Raw genomic sequence first — 16,130 nt, forward strand, 5'->3', positions numbered from 1 at the left:
ACCCACAAAATTGTTTTGATTATTGGAAGGAGATGGTGTTAGAAGACCAGTTTCCGTTCTTTTAATATATATGTGGATGTAGTCCTCGAAATAGGCAAACTTAATTCTTTAGTATTACCCTTTTAGTAATACGGAAAACTGGAGATGCTTGAGTGTTTAGCTTTGGATAGATTTTTTAAACTATAGTTTGCACTTGACCTATTTTGGGCAGGCTAACTGAGAGGCATTCTGATTTTTGGAAGTTTTCAAATCCTTTTCTGTCAGGTCACATACGAAAGGAAAAGCTTACTTACTGTAAGTACTTACTGTACAGTAAGCTTACTTACTGTAAGTTCTTACGGTTCTTACTGTAAGAGCTTACTTACTGTAAGTTCTCTTTTTCTTCCTCTCCCCTCAAAAGAAGGTTCTGAAAGACCAAGTCCTTTTACTGATAGAAATATTTTAAATTTGATAAGCCCTATTCTTTAGAGAAAGCAGGAGGCAGGATTCAGCAACATCTGATGGAACTCACCATCCCAGCTGTGCTTCCAGGGATAAATATTTGGGGGGCTGGGGTGTAGATAGAATTCTCTCTCCCACTCCATCACTCATAGTTTTTACTTATATGGCTTTGACCAAGTCACTTATGCTACGTGAATCTTATTTTTCTCATTTCTAAGTTGATAGCATCAGATGCAGTGATTTCTAAGGTTTCTCCTGGCTCTAATATTATATATGATGATTAAATTATAATGTAATGCATTTACAATGTAATGTAATTTCAGTCTCTAAGGTAGTCTGATATACATATTTCAACAGTAGGAAAGTATTATAGTACTGTGAGTCTGGGCCAAGAGCACATGGTCTCTAAAAATAGGATTCTCGTCAGTTAGGGCATGCCCAGTAGTCAGTTGAAGGGAATGCTGTTTGATTTTTTTTTCATCAGTTTGATTTGAGAGAACATGTTACCAAGGAGTTTTTATGTGTTCTTTGCCCTTACTAGAAAAGTGTGGAGAAACTAAGATAATACACGTGTGTTATATGCTTGGTGTGTTCTAGGCTCCAAAGTTAAAAATTGTTACATTCCACAGTAAAGTTCTGCGACAGTATGGTAGAGTGCTTAAAGACAGAGGCATCCGTGTCAGGTCAACCCACATACTAGCTATCTTAGTTTGGAGAGGTTCCTTAACTTCTTTGAACCTTATTTCTTCATCTATAAATTGAATGAAATAGCATATAAAACGTGCCCAGTTTATTAATTGTTGATGAATGAATGACTATCAGAAATAAAGCATCATGGTCAATTCCTGGCAGAAAAAAAAAGTGTACAATAAAAGTTACCTATTTTTACAGTATGATCAAGGAATCTGCTTTGGTAGTCAAGGGTGGAGAATGCACTGAGTAGTATACGGCTATAGTAGGGGTCCTACAGTAGGAAGGTAGTGCTTAGATAACCAAGTTTAAATATAAAAAGAAGAATGTGGAAAATATTACTAATAATTGAAGTTAAAGGTACTCTTAAAAATCAGGAAATACTCAAGCCAAGGTCATCTCAATCATTTCAGCCTTTCTCTAGCCAGATGTATTCCAGATATGTGTTAAATGTGTGTATGTGTGTGTGTGTGTGTGAGAGAGAGAGAGAGAGAGAGAGAGAACTTTTTAAAGTATTTTAAGAATATTGTATACCAAGCAGTTACTTTTTCCTTACCCCTGGGGCAAGCTTAAAACTTTTTATTGTATTACCCTCAGTTCTGGGTACCTGAATGATTATTTGTCGCTTGGTAGGCAGTAGCAGAAATCTAGATGTTGAGTTAAAAATCTGTGACTTCTTAAAAGATACATACTTATGTTTGACTGTAGGAGACATGTATTTTTTCCAACAGTTGCTTCCACACAAAAATTGCATAAATAGAATATATATGAACAATGTGGTTTTTGACCTTTTACTATTTAAAACATTTTTTTCTCCTTATCCTATCTCAAACTTCACAGACTTAAACAATGCTGTCTTTATGAATATTGAGAACATACCCCATAAGGATGCACTGTGCTGTTTCACTTCACCTTGGAATTAATAACGTTGTACAACAGTACAGCTGTTTTGCTTATAAAGTTGTTAACGAGTAAAATGTATAATGTTAATATAGATGTAATGTTTAAACCTCTGAAACTAATTTTTGCATTGTATAATAGACTCAGGTATTATTTTTGCCCTTAAAAATGCTGGGAAAGAGAGTAATGGAGATTTGAATGCAGTAAGAACTCTTAAGATTATATATCAAATTTTAATCTCATCACATTAATTATTGGGGAATAGTTTTAAATGTAGTAGATGAAATTTCAAATCTTATTAATGTGTTTAGATTTCTATAAAATTCATATAATTCAGATAGGTGAATAATATTTTATCAATTATTTCTTATAAAATCTCTCTTGAAATTGATTTATTATGATCTCATAGGTACATTTATAAGGTAAATAGTTATTTTCTATTTCTCTGTTTTTGAATTTACAGCAAAAGATGATGGAAGCATTGCTGTTGCCCTTGGTTACACTGCACATTTAGTATCAATGATTTCCTTTTTCCTACAAGTGCCCCTCAGATATCCTATAATTCATAAGGGATCGAGATCAACAATCAAAGATAATATTAATGACAAGTTGACTGAAAAGGAGAGAGAGTAAGTATCCTTTTAAAATATTCTTTTAACATTAAGGCAGTATGAAGCATCGACTGTATTAAAAATATAAAATGTGACCTAGATTGTGGTGATTTTTGTATATCCTTTGTAAAGTGCTCCATTTCTTTAAAATAGAGTGTAGTCAAAATTGCTGTTGATAGCAAAATTGACTCATTCAAATTTAATTTGCTTTTGTGAGGTAAGTATCATATACTCTGCAAATATTCATGTAATATCTGTTGCCGCTAGTCACCAAATGAAATGCTTAAAGATTTGTCAGAGAGACAACCAGGAAAAAGATAAAAGACTTAACAGCAGATTGTACATATCTAAAAAATGGGTTTGTGAACTGGAAGATAGCCCAGGAGAAAATACCTGACCAGGCACAAGTACAAAAGAGATGGATTTATCGAAAAGTGCTAGACATATGTAGGACACAATAAAAAGTCTAATATACATATAATTGGAGTCACAGAGAGGGAGAAGAGAGCACACAGGGTAATTGTAACATTTTAAGAGATAATGACAGAGTTCAAATTTGACAAAAGACATCGAGCTATAAGTTCAAGAAGCATTAAATACAACACAAAATATGTTCAAAGCAAACATACTTAGGGGAATTATAGTAAAACAGCTGAAAACCAAAGAGATAAAGTGAAAATATTAAAATTACCTAGAGAGAAAAGAGATTTGCCTCAAAAGAGCAATAATAAGGTTGAAAGCTAATTTCTTAAGAGAAACATTGGGAACCGGAGATGATGCAGTGACTTTTTTTTTTTTTTTTTTTTGCAGTACGCGGGCCTCTCACTGTTGTGGCCTCTTCCGTTGTGGAGCACAGGCTCCGTACGCGCAGGCTCAGTGGCCATGGCTCACGGGCCCAACCGCTCCGCGGCATGTGGGATCTTCCCAGACGGGGGCACGAACCCGTGTCCCCTGCATCGGCAGGCAGACTCCCAACCACTGCACCACCAGGGAAGCCCTGCAGTGACATTTTTAAAGCATGTAAAATGATACTGCCAACTTAGAATTCTGTATTCAGTGAATTATCCTTCAAAAGTAAAGGCAGGGGACTTCCCCGGTGGCACAGTGGTTAAGAATCTGCCGCCAGTGCAGGGGATATGGGTTTGATCCCTGGTCTGGGAAGATCCCACATGCCATGGAGCAACTAAGCCCGTTCACCACAACTACTGAACCCCATGTGCCTACGGCCCGTGCTCCACAACAAGAGAAGCCACCACAATGAGACGCCCGCGCACCACAATGAAGAGTAGCCCCCACTCGCCGCAACTAGAGAAACCCCACGCAGAGCGATGAAGACCCAATGCGGCCAAAAATAAATTTATTTAAAAAAAAAAAAGTAAAGGCAAAATAAAGACATTTCAGACTATCAGTACTGAGAAAACGCATCTGAGCAGACCTATACTAAGGGAAATACTAAAGGCAGAATAAAAATAATCTAGCATAGAAACATGGAAATGCCTCTCCTCCAGAGATTCTGATTCAGTTGATAAGCCCAGACATGAGATATATTTTTCTAAAGCCCCTGAAGTGACTGTAATGTGCAGCCAGGTTTGAGAACCACTGTTCTACTGATGGATTGCGAATGTTGTGTTCGTGGGCGTGAAGAAATGAAATATCCTCCACTCTATTTAGGAAACTGCAAGAGAAAAGGCAGGAAAGGTGAGCATCAGTGGAAGAATTTAGTACTGTATCTGGTAGGGCTTGTAAGTGGAGGGCTGGGAGCGTGTGTATAGTTCTATTCAGTTCCTTTTCAAAGGCATTGATTACTTTATAGCCCAAGTATTATTTTCAATTTCAAAACCTTTTATTTAAAGAGAGCCTGAAATATATATGTTTGACAGAAGGGGACATGAGTATGGTTTCTTTCCTCTTTTTAAAAAATTGAGGTGAAATTCACATAACATAACTTTTTTGAAGTGTACAATTCAGTGGCATTTAGTATCTTCATGGTATTATGTAATCACCACTTCTGTCTAGTTCCAAAACATTTTCATCACCCTGAAAGAAAACCCTGTATCTATTAAGTAGTCACTCCCTGTTCGCCTGCCCAGTAACCCCTTTCTTCAGTCCCTGGCAACCACCCCATTTGCTTTCTGTCTCTATGGATACCTCTTCTGGATATTCCGTATAACTGGAATCATTTACGACATGTAACCTTTTGTTTAGGGTTTCTTTCACTTAGCCTAATATTTTCAGTGTATCCACGTTGAGCACAATCAGTGCTTCATGTACTTTTATGGCTGAATAATATTCCATTGAATGTATATACCACATTTTGTTTATGCATTCATCTATTGATGGGCATTTGGGTTATTTCCACTTTTTGGCTGTGATCATTCATGTACAGGTATTTGCTTGAGTATCCATTTTCAGTTCTTTCGAGCATATAACTTGAAGTGGAATTGCTGGGTCATATGGTAATTCTATGTTTAACTTTTTGAGGCACCACCAAACTGTTTTCCACAACAGCTACACCAGCTTACATTCCCTGGTATAAAGTGGTATACATATCATTGTGCTTTTGATTTGTATTTCCTTAATGACTAATGATGTTGAGCATTTCTTCATGTTCTTGCTGGCCATTTGTATATCTTGTTTGGAGAAATACCTACTCAGATTTTCAGCCTGTTATTTTTCCTTTCAGTTTTATTGAGATATAATTGATATACAGCACCATAAAAGTTCAAGGTGTACAGCATAATGACTGACCTATACACATCATGAAATGAGATATTGAGATATAATTGATATACAGCACCATAAAAGTTCAAGGTGTACAGCATAATGACTGACCTATACACATCATGAAATGCTTACCACAGTAAGTTTAGTGAACACCCATCATCTCATGTAGGGAAAACAATTAAAGAAACAGAAAAAAATTTTTTTCCTTGTGATGAGAACTCTTAGGACTTACTCTCTTAACCACTTTTATTTATAACATTCAGCGGTATTAATTATATCAATCATGTTGTATGTTACATCCCTAGTACTTGTTTATCGTATAACTGGAAGTTTTTACCTTTTGACTGCCTTCATACAATTTCCTCCCACCCCTTACCCCTCCGCCTCTGGTGACCATAAATCTGATCCCTTTTCCTATGAGTTTGTTTGGTTTTGAAGTACAGTTGACCTACAACACTATGTCCTGGTAACAACATAGTGATTTGATTTTTTTGTGCATTTCAAAATGATCACTACAATAAGTCTAATTATTGTCACCATACGAAGATATTACATAATTAAGACTATACTCCCCACACTGTACAGTTCAAACCCGTGACTCATGTAATTTATAACTGGAAGTCTGTACCTCTTAATCTTCCTCACCTCTTGCCCATATTTTTAATTGGGTTGTTCCTGTTTTCGTTGAGTTGTAAGACTTCTTTGTATATTCTGCATACTAGACTCTTATCAGGTAAATCATTTGCAAGTATTTTCTCCCATTCTCTAGGTTGTTACAGTTTAAGGCCTAAAATTAAGGTCCGTATTATGTGCTGCCTGGATATCTGGTGAAACCAGGAGGGCCTTGAATAGTCCCTCCCAACTCTGCTCCCATGGATCAGGCCCCCTATCCAAACAACCCTCTTTATTCAGGGGTCTAGGTAGTCTCTGCTTTTTCCTGAGTAGTAAATTTCAGTTCCTTGCCAGATGGGTAATTATGGAAACAAACCAATCACATCCTCCCCTGGGAACCAATCATCACCACTCTGTCCTTTTCATACTACAGAGCCTGCCACCCATAGCTCCTGGTTGTTCGCTCTCTTCTCAAGTGTAACCCCATGTGAGTCTGTGTGGCATGCAGTGTCCTCCTCCCCTGGGATTTGAGTATGTGTGACCAGTAATATGCTTTTAATCTCATATGTCCAGTGTCAGATGTTGAGTGTTCAACCATCCCCATGACCCTAGGGGTCTCTTATCAATGGGGTGAATAAGAGGAGATTAAAATAGTTGTTTTACTTTCTTTATAGTGTACTTTGATGCATAAAAGTTTCGGATTTTGATCAGGTCTAATTTATCTATCTTTTTTGTGTGTGTTTGTTTTTAGAGCTTTTGGTTTCATATCTAAAATCCATTGCTAAATCCGAGCTCATGAAGATTTACCCCTTTGTTTTCTTGAAGTAGTCATAGCATTTTATCTCTCATATGTAGGTCTTTGACCCACTTTGGGTTAATTTTTGTATATGTTATGGCTTAGGGGTCCAACTCCATTCTCTTACATTAGGATATCCAGCTGTATCTGCATCATTTGTTAAAGAGACTATTCTTTCCTCATTGAATGGCTTTGGCACACTTGTTGAAAATTAATTAGCCGTAGAGTATTTCTGAACTCTCAGTTCTAGTCCACAGGTTCATATGTCTATTGTTATATATCAGTTCCACAATAAACTCTGAAATTGTGAGTGCTCCAACTTTGTTCTTTTTCAGTACTTTTCTGGCTATTCAGAGCCCTTTGCAATTCCATATGAATTTGAAGATCATCTTTTCTATTTCTGCAAAGAGGGCCTTTTTTTTTTTTTAACATCTTTATTGGGGTATAATTGCTTTACAATGGTGTGTTAGTTTCTGCTTTATAACAAAGTGAATCAGTTATACATATACATATGTTCCCATATGTCTTCCCTCTGGCGTCTCCCTCCCTCCCACCCTCCCTATCCCACCCCTCCAGGCTGTCACAAAGCACCGAGACAATATCCCTGTGCCATGTGGCTGCTTCCCACTAGCTATCTACCTTACTACGTTTGTTAGTGTGTATATGTCCATGACTCTCTCTCGCCCTGTCACAGCTCACCCTTCCCCCTCCCCATAACCTCAAGTCCGTTCTCCAGTAGGTCTGTGTCTTTATTCCTGTCTTACCCCTAGGTTCTTCATTACATTTTTTTTTCTTAAATTCCATATATATGTGTTAGCATACAGTATTTGTCTTTTTCTTTCTGACTTACTTCACTCTGTATGACAGACTCTAGGTCTATCCACCTCATTACAAATAGCTCAATTTCGTTTCTTTTTATGGCTGAGTAATATTCCATTGTATATATGTGCCACATCTTCTTTATCCATTCATCTGATGATGGGCACTTAGGTTGTTTCCATCTCCGGGCTATTGTAAATAGAGCTGCAATGAACATTTTGGTACATGACTCTTTTTGAATTTTGGTTTTCTCAGAGTATATGCCCAGTAGTGGGATTGCTGGGTCATATGGTAGTTCTATTTGTAGTTTTTTAAGGAACCTCCATACTGTTCTCCATAGTGGCTGAACCAATTCACATTCCCATCAGCAGTGCAAGAGTGTTCCCTTTTCTCTACACCCTCTCCAGCATTTATTGTTTCTAGATTTTTTCATGATGCCATTCTGACTGGTGTGAGGTGATACCTCATTGTAGTTTTGATTTGCATTTCTCTAATGATTAATGATGTTGAGCATTCTTTCATGTGTTTGTTGGCAGTCTGTATATCTTCTTTGGAGAAATGTCTATTTAGGTCTTCTGCCCATTTTTGGATTGGGTTGTTTGTTTTTTTGTTATTGAGCTGCATGAGCTGCTTGTAAATTTTGGAGATTAATCCTTTGTCAGTTGCTTCATTTGCAAATATTTTCTCCCATTCTGAGGGTTGTCTTTTGGTCTTGTTTATGAAAGAGGACCTTTTAATAAGCTGTTGGCTTCAGTTTGCTAGCAATTCATTGAGGATTTTTGCATGTATATTTATAAGGAATATATAGAAGACTATAGTCTTCTTGCATGGCTTTTCTGTCAGGATAATAGTGGCCTCATAGAAAGCATTATGAAGTAAGTGTTCCCTTCTCTTCTACTTTATTGGAAGAGTTTGAGGATTGCTGTTAATTCTTCTTTTAAATGTTTGTTAGAATTTACCAGTGGAGCCAAGTGGTTCTGTTCTTTTTCTTTGTTGGGAGGTTTTTGATTAGTGATTCAATTTCTTATTATAGGTCTGTTCATATTTTTTATATATTCCTGACTCAGTTTATATCATTTGTGTGTTTCTAAGAACAAGACCATTTCATCTAGGTTATCTAATTTGTTGGTGACAGTTGTTCATAGTATTTTTTATAATCCCTTTCATTTCTGTAAGGTCTTTAATGATGTCTATTTTCATTTCTGATTTTAGTTGTTTGTGCCTTTTTTCTTTTCTTTTTTTTTTTTTTTTTTTACGGTACATGGACCTCTCACCGTTGTGGCCTCTCCCGCTGTGGAGCACAGGCTCTGGACGGGCAGGCTCAGCGGCCATGGCTCACGGGCCCAGCCCCTCTGCGGCATGTGGGATCTTCCCAGACCGGGGCACAAACCCGTGTCCCCTGCATCGGCAGGCGGACTCCCAACCACTGCGCCACCAGGGAAGCCCTTTTTTATTTTCTTATTGTAGCTAAAAACTTTTAGCTAGAATGAGAAGATGTGATGGATCTTTTCAAAGAATTGACTTTTTGGTTTTGTTGATTCTCTCTGTTGTTTTTGTCTCTTTTATCTCTAATCATTATTATTTCTTTCATTCTGCTAGTTTTGGGTTTTGTTTTCTATTCCTTTAGATGTAAAGTTAGGTTACTGATATGAGAGCTTTCTTTTTTTCTCTTTTCTTTTTTTTTTTTTTTTTTTTTTTTTTTTTTTTTTTTTTTGCAGTACGCGGGCCTCTCACTGTCGTGGCCTCTCCTGTTGCGGAGCACAGGCTCCGGACGCACAGGCTCAGCGGCCATGGCTCACGGGCCCAGCCGCTCCGTGGCATGTGGGATCTTCCTGGACCGGAGCACGAACCCGTGTCCCCTGCATCGGCAGGCGGACTCTCAACCACTGCGCCACCAGGGAAGCTCTGGTTTGTCTTACTTCTTGAGCAGTGTCTTCTGCTTTTCCTCACTGAGTGAGTTCTGACTAGGCAAAACAAAGGCAAGTACCTTGCATTAGTCCTGCAGGTCGCCCCCAGATAAGTTAGAACAAACCAACCCAAATGTTTTAGAATAAGATCTGCTCTGCTCCCTTAAGAACCAGGGGTCAGGGCCCCACAAGGGCAGCCTGCTGTCTTTAAGACCACTGCTGAGCTGGAGAGGGGGTTAAGGACAAGATAAGTAAAAATGCTGCAAAGCATTCCCTCTGATTTTGAGTTTCCTTTTTCTTGATTCATTGTTCAGCCAGTTGTTGTAAGCCTTTGACAGTTTTTGCTTGATTTTTTTTTTTTTCAATGTTTCTCTAGAGGGACAAGTCCTTTGATCTACTTACTGTACCATTTTTGCTGACTCCATTCCATTTGTTTGTGTAATGATGAAAAACACTACTTGTAAGGGATGAAGGGACCCCTAGGTAATTTTAAGAGGAGAGAATACCATAACCAGATATGTCTTTCACAGAGATGACCTTGTAGTTTTGTGGAGAATGCCTCCCAACCTTCTGTAGGCTCCATATTAAGAAAATTAAGTATCTCTCCAGATTTTTATCAGATTTGTGCATGATGATCTGCCCTAAAATATTAGTTATGTAGGAAGGTCACTTTGGGATCTTGAAGGAGGGGTGCTCCTCGAAATCATAATACTCTCTCTCCAGATCAGCTGCGCACTTTAATTTGTGAAGGAGCAGCTTAACATGTGAGCACTCCAAGTAGTATGCGCCAGTGTGAGTAGTAGTGATGATTTGTTTATTGATTGATTTTCCGAAGCAATCTGGGAAGGCCAGGGAGATTTTGGTGATGACGTTACTCATTTTTTTCTTCGGCAGCCAAGAGAACCACAGGAATTGCTTTTTAGTGAATGAATTTTATATTATACCTCTATCTCCCCCTTTTCACTGAAACACAAATTGTATTTTATTGATTCTAATGTAAATACTTTTGACATTTTAATATTGCTAAAAATGAGATACATCTTACAATTAATGGCATGGTTGATAGCATTTATCTTTTCTTAGTGATACATAAGTTAATGATGCAGTTCACAGTTGATGCTGTCTTAGATTTTATGAACTATCAAATATTTTCACTGGGCAGTAAAGCACTTCAGATCCATTTTGGAACAACATAGATGTGTAAATAAATATCTAAATACAAATACATTTATTGATTATGCTTGTTGATTGAATCAGCCTCTCAGTTATTAGCCTGGATGACTGAAGGAGCAGATTAGACATGGTTTTCTTTTCTCCTGAGTGTGTCAATTTTCATGTGAACCTTTCCAGGGTATTAGGTGGAATCATGTCTTCATGGGGAAATAGGAATTAAATGACTAATTGGATAAATTATGCTTATTGTAATAGGCCTAGGAATCCTCAGCCTCTGCCCTCTCTGATTACCTGTTTCATCTGGCCATTGGAATGTGATATATTAGGGTTCAAAGCTCTATTTAGCTAGTTTTGCTACAAGGGGGGAAAAAAACACCAAAAACTAGTTTTCTCCTTTGTATGGTCTGTTTGAAGCCCAGGTCTGGACTGATGCCTTGCCTAAACCATTACTTGTGCACCTGCACACTGTAAAGGGAAACTCTGAAATCTTTGCCGCATTTCATTTTGAGGCTCAGACCACAAAACACGAAGGAATGTAGCCAGAGTCCAGCTGCAATGTTCTTTTACCCCTTATTTCGTTTTTCACTGAGGACTGAAAAGTAGGTTTTAAAGTGATTTTTGAAATGAAATGTGTTGGTCATTGTTGTTGTGCTACTTAACCATCTGTTAGGTAATACATTCAGAATAGACTAGCTCAATAGATTGAGCTACGACATAGCTGGTCAGAGCATTTGGCTTTTCAAGCCCTCAAAAAATGTCTGAAATTTTTTGTTTTATTTTCAGAAGGAGAAATAGGGAGTGGTGTAAATTGGCAGGCACTTTTGAAACTTCCTGGCCTGTCCCTGACAAGGTTTTTACAGATCTCTAAAAGCTGGTCAGCTGTTTTTCTGTAGTGAGATTATTGGAACCAAGAGAAATGGTAGTGCTGCTTTTCCCATTTTGTGGATTTTTTTGTGCTTATGTTTATTCCTGTGGAAGATCTTGACTAAAACCCCAGGAATTGCTTTTTTAACCTGATTGATTCTGATTTCTTTTAGAAACAAATTCTAGAGTACAAAGAAATTGTGATCTATCCAAAATCAGACAATCCTGGGCCCAGATCGTAGTCACTGCATGTGGATTTCATGCTCATGAGAGAAGGAATGGTCAGTTCTAACGATCTGCCACCTTTTTGTGACTGGGGTGCATGGCCATCATGTATACTTACACATAAAGGAGCTGGGGAGACAGATCCCCAAGCCTGTGACTTGAGCCACCTTTCAGCCACCTTGGCATGTCTGGATGTTTATGGAGCTTCCCCTTCAGCATAACCAGGTTGCATTTTGCCAGGAGGGAAGGGACAAAGGAATTTGCTGAGTGGCAGTGATCAGACTGATGGCCTATCTGTATTCCTTCAGCCTACCTCTTGGCCTGGCCACACTGCCCTATTAATAAATGAATGAGAATTTTTTCTAATGGTGTCTCCTTGAATCAGTGAGAATACTTTGAACTTTATTTGCATAAGTAGCAGATCCTCTATAGAAATAGTGACTGACCCTTGGGATTTCATTAGCATGTATTGAAAACCTAAATTTTTTCTGACTATAATTCTGACTCCTCATTGCTATTCTTCTCTGCTTTAGGCATACTTAAACACCTGTTGACACATCTTATATTAAAAATTCTAGATTCTTTCGTATAAACATTCTCGGCTTCTGTTTGTAATCGAGCTGTTTTAATGTGGAGAGTTCAGAAGTAGTCGCTGTTTTCACTAAATTAGCATGTTTACTTTCGTGGCGTCCAGTTAAATCTGATGGCCTCCTTCCAGAAGTGGGAGATTTTCACATGATGCTTAGGCTTAAGTGATGTGGCCTTAATTTTCAACTCTTCTACTGTTTATCCTATAAATTAGAACATTTTTTGTAACCTTTCATCTTCATTTTATTATAGGTTGTTGCTCAGATGCTGGCATTTAAAGTAGTCAGGAACTCAGACCTCAGACCTTTATATTGAACAATGATTGTGATGACTTGAGGCAGAGGGTGAACCAAATGCTTTGGTTTTCTGTTTTTTCTTGCTGTGCACCTTAAAAGTATAATCAAACGAATATTTTTCAGTGTGCCTAATATAGCTGAAATGAATAAAATTATTAGTTCTTTCAGGTTTTCTACTTGATTACAGGAGTGTGACCTAAGTTGAAAAATCTCTGTTCATGTGAAAACTTTCCCAAATGCCTATAGTCCAGCTCCATTATAACTACCTAAGAGTACACAGTGGAACAAAAATAAAGATGAAAAAAAATGTTTCTGTACATGCAGCATTGTAGACGTGTTTTAAAACCAGTCAGAATATTCTTAGGTCGTATGAGTCAACCCTTCATTTCACAAATGGAGAAAGAGGTTGCAAGATGAAGTAAGGTCAAATAAGTTAACTAAGCCTTCACGTTGATCTGGCCCCCTGAGGGAATCAAGCCCAGAAGATGGTCCAATTGTTAAGCGTAGTACTTTTAAGCAAGCATTTAGGAGATGGAAGAAGTATATTTATCAAAAAGGGGCTATAGGGCTTCCCTGGTGGCGCAGTGGTTGAGAGTCCGCCTGCCGATGCAGGGGACACGGGTTCGTGCCCCGGTCCGGGAAGATCCCACATGCCACAGAGCGGCTAGGCCCGTGAGCCATGGCCGCTGAGCCTTCGCGTCTGGAGCCTGTGCTCCAACGGGAGAGGCCACAACAGTGAGAGGCCCGCGTACCGCAAAAAAAAAAAAAGGGGGGGGGCTATATATGAGACTGAAATACCCCTTTCCTGGTTTAGGGGAAGCTCACTGGTAAAAAATGCCATGATGTGAATTCCTATATATTAAGCGGAGTCACCGTGTTCTTATTGAAAATGTTAATTATTTAAATCTCATTTATCAGTTGGTTCACTTAACATTTGTTTTTCCTCTAAAAGGTACAATGCAAAATGCCTCTCTTTTCTTCTCTCTTTCCTCAATTTATTTAAACTAGGCAGAGTTTGTTTTTGGTTTTTTATCACTTAAGTCTTTGAAGTTACGTTGGGACTTCACCTGTAATCACTGAGCAACTGGGGAAAGGTTGTCCTCTCTGAGTCTTGGTTCACCTGGTATAATATCTATGCCACTAGATTATCATGAGGTTTAAATGAAGCACAGTGCTTGGCACACAGAAGATGCTCAATAAAATTTTGCACCTACGATTATGTATACTTTGAGCTTTGCAACAGTAATTCCAGGCAGCTATGTATTTTTTTTTTCTAATTCTAGGTGCTAAAAGGAAACGTGGGCCTAAGAAAAGGTTAAGGAAAATTAAAAATGCAACCCAGTAGAATAGTACTAGATTTCTTTTTGTAGTAATGCCACAGGGTACATCGTCTTTCAGTCATTGGTGTAAATGGAAAGGACTAATGAAGTTTCCCAGAGCACAGGGTAAAATAAACTGTTGCAGGGGCTTCCCTGGTGGCGCAGTGGTTGAGAGTGCGCCTGCCGATGCAGGGGACACAGGTTCGTGCCCCAGTCCGGGAGAATCCCACATGCCGTGGAGCGGCTGGGCCCATGAGCCTGTGCGTCCGGAGCCTGTGCTCCGTAACAGGAGAGGCCACAACAGTGAGAGGCCCGCGTACCACACACACAAAAAAACAAAACAAAAACTGTTGCAGGTCTGAAGGCTTGTTTCTTACTTCAACTACTCAGGGAGTTTACTGCCTAATATCTGCTAATGAGTCAAGTAAGTGTCTGTGTTTTAGAACCTATCGGTTCAGCGAATGCTGAAACCCTTATTCATAAAAGGAATGTAGAGCAGGTTCAAATAGTTAAACAGTTCCCAGCCTGGCCCGCTACTTACTTTTTTAGTCTTATCCCAGTGCCCTCTCAGTTCATAACCTAATTGTGGTTGTACATAAAGCTCTTCCATTATTATCTAAAACTTGCCTTGTAAAGTCTTTCTTAATTCCCCATAGTTTGATGGACTGTCGTAGCCTTTTGTGATCCTATGAGCAATTCTTTCTATGTAGTATCTCAGAAATGAGTTATGTTTATATATGTTCTCATTTCATTTTAACAGCAACCCAGTGATACAAGTGATGTATTAGAGTTGTCTTTTTGTTGTCTGAAATATTTTCAGTGTAGAAACTGCATCTTACTTGGCATGAAACTTACTCCATTGTCTTACCCAGAGCCTTGTATTGTGTAAACACTCAATAAATATTTTTTGAATTGAATTAGGAGAGCAAAAGGGATGTTCAGTTTCTGCAAATGCTATTAAGTAATCTGACACTCCATGCTCTAGCCCATAGTTTTAACTCTAGATGCTCTGGCCAGGACAATCCTTGTTTCATACACTCCCTTAGGACCATGGGAAGCTATTAACTTCAGTGCCTGTTGTAATCCAAGGCACAGGCAGTCGTGCTAATTGGGCTGTGTTCAGGAGTGAGAGCAAAGAGTGTGTTTTAAAATGAGGAATCCCCATGGAAATTTTAGGCAGCAGAAATCAACAAAATAAAAATGCAGAAGGTGGTTGCTGGGTGAAACAGGAAATGAACACCCTACGGAGATTAGGCAGTCCACTGAGAGAGGGGAAATGTGGAAAATGAGTCAAAAGTAATTGTGTAGCCATTTCATCTCTGACATTTGGAAGCATATTGTTGTGTGTGTTGTTTTTAATGAAGTGTGTTTTACAGTGCTGATGTTATTATCTGGATGAGGAAGTCTTCTCTAGTATTATTGTCATCTCAGCTTTCTGCAACCAACTAAATTAAAATACAGTAATATAATGGGACAGTGGAATAAAAAAGAAAACCAGATGACTCTGACATGTGACCCTAACTTGAACTTACTGCTTTTCTGGTTTGCAGTGTGCTCAAATCAGTGTAGAGAGGTTCAATGTAATGCTTTGAGGGACCGGGGAAAGTAGAGGAATAATATATTTAGTTAATAGTGGGCTATGTCATGGGTTAAAGATTGTTACATTATTAGAATATGTGAAATCAGTGTTTCTCAACAGGAGGTCCCCAGAGCATCAGTGAGTTCTCCAGGTAGCATGGACTGGCCTTCTGCGGTCTGTTATTAATGTGCATCATATGACGGCATAGATGCTTTGGATTCTGATATGAATTAATCATTTACTCTAATAAATAAGACTTTGAAGAATGAAGACATTGAAAGTAGTATCTTTCTTTCCTTTAATTCTTATGTTAGATCTTTTGGTAGGCAAATAGTGAGGGATATGAGGATAATTATATCAAGCCAGAGAGTTTGGAGTAAGTGATTTGTGGAATCTTTCAGTTTTCTGAAGAAATAAATGGGTGGAAAGGTAAGAAAATTATTTTTAGGTAGATGTGAACTTACTGTAACTTCCCAAAGCATCTTATTATAATAGTTCTTTAGACAGTTTTCTAGGAATAACATTTATGTCTTGGATAATAGTGTAATTGTAAAACAAATTTATATCATTCTTTTAACCAGACGGT

General features: G+C 38.3%; 1 protein-coding gene across 4 annotated transcripts in view; it reads left to right on the forward strand.

Moving 5' to 3' along the window:
* UVRAG (UV radiation resistance associated) overlaps positions 1–16,130 on the forward strand; it is a 317,503-nt gene that overhangs the window by 187,584 nt on the left and 113,789 nt on the right. For all 4 annotated transcript variants that reach the window (XM_079928279.1, XM_079928281.1, XM_079928282.1 and 1 more), the window contains one exon: positions 2,495–2,660. In XM_079928279.1, the coding sequence (XP_079784405.1) occupies positions 2,495–2,660 (166 nt within the window). The remainder of the gene's footprint in view (positions 1–2,494; positions 2,661–16,130) is intronic.

The sequence above is a fragment of the Stenella coeruleoalba genome, assembly GCF_951394435.1.
Source record: "Stenella coeruleoalba genome assembly, chromosome: 8".
Classification (NCBI taxonomy): domain Eukaryota; kingdom Metazoa; phylum Chordata; class Mammalia; order Artiodactyla; family Delphinidae; genus Stenella; species Stenella coeruleoalba.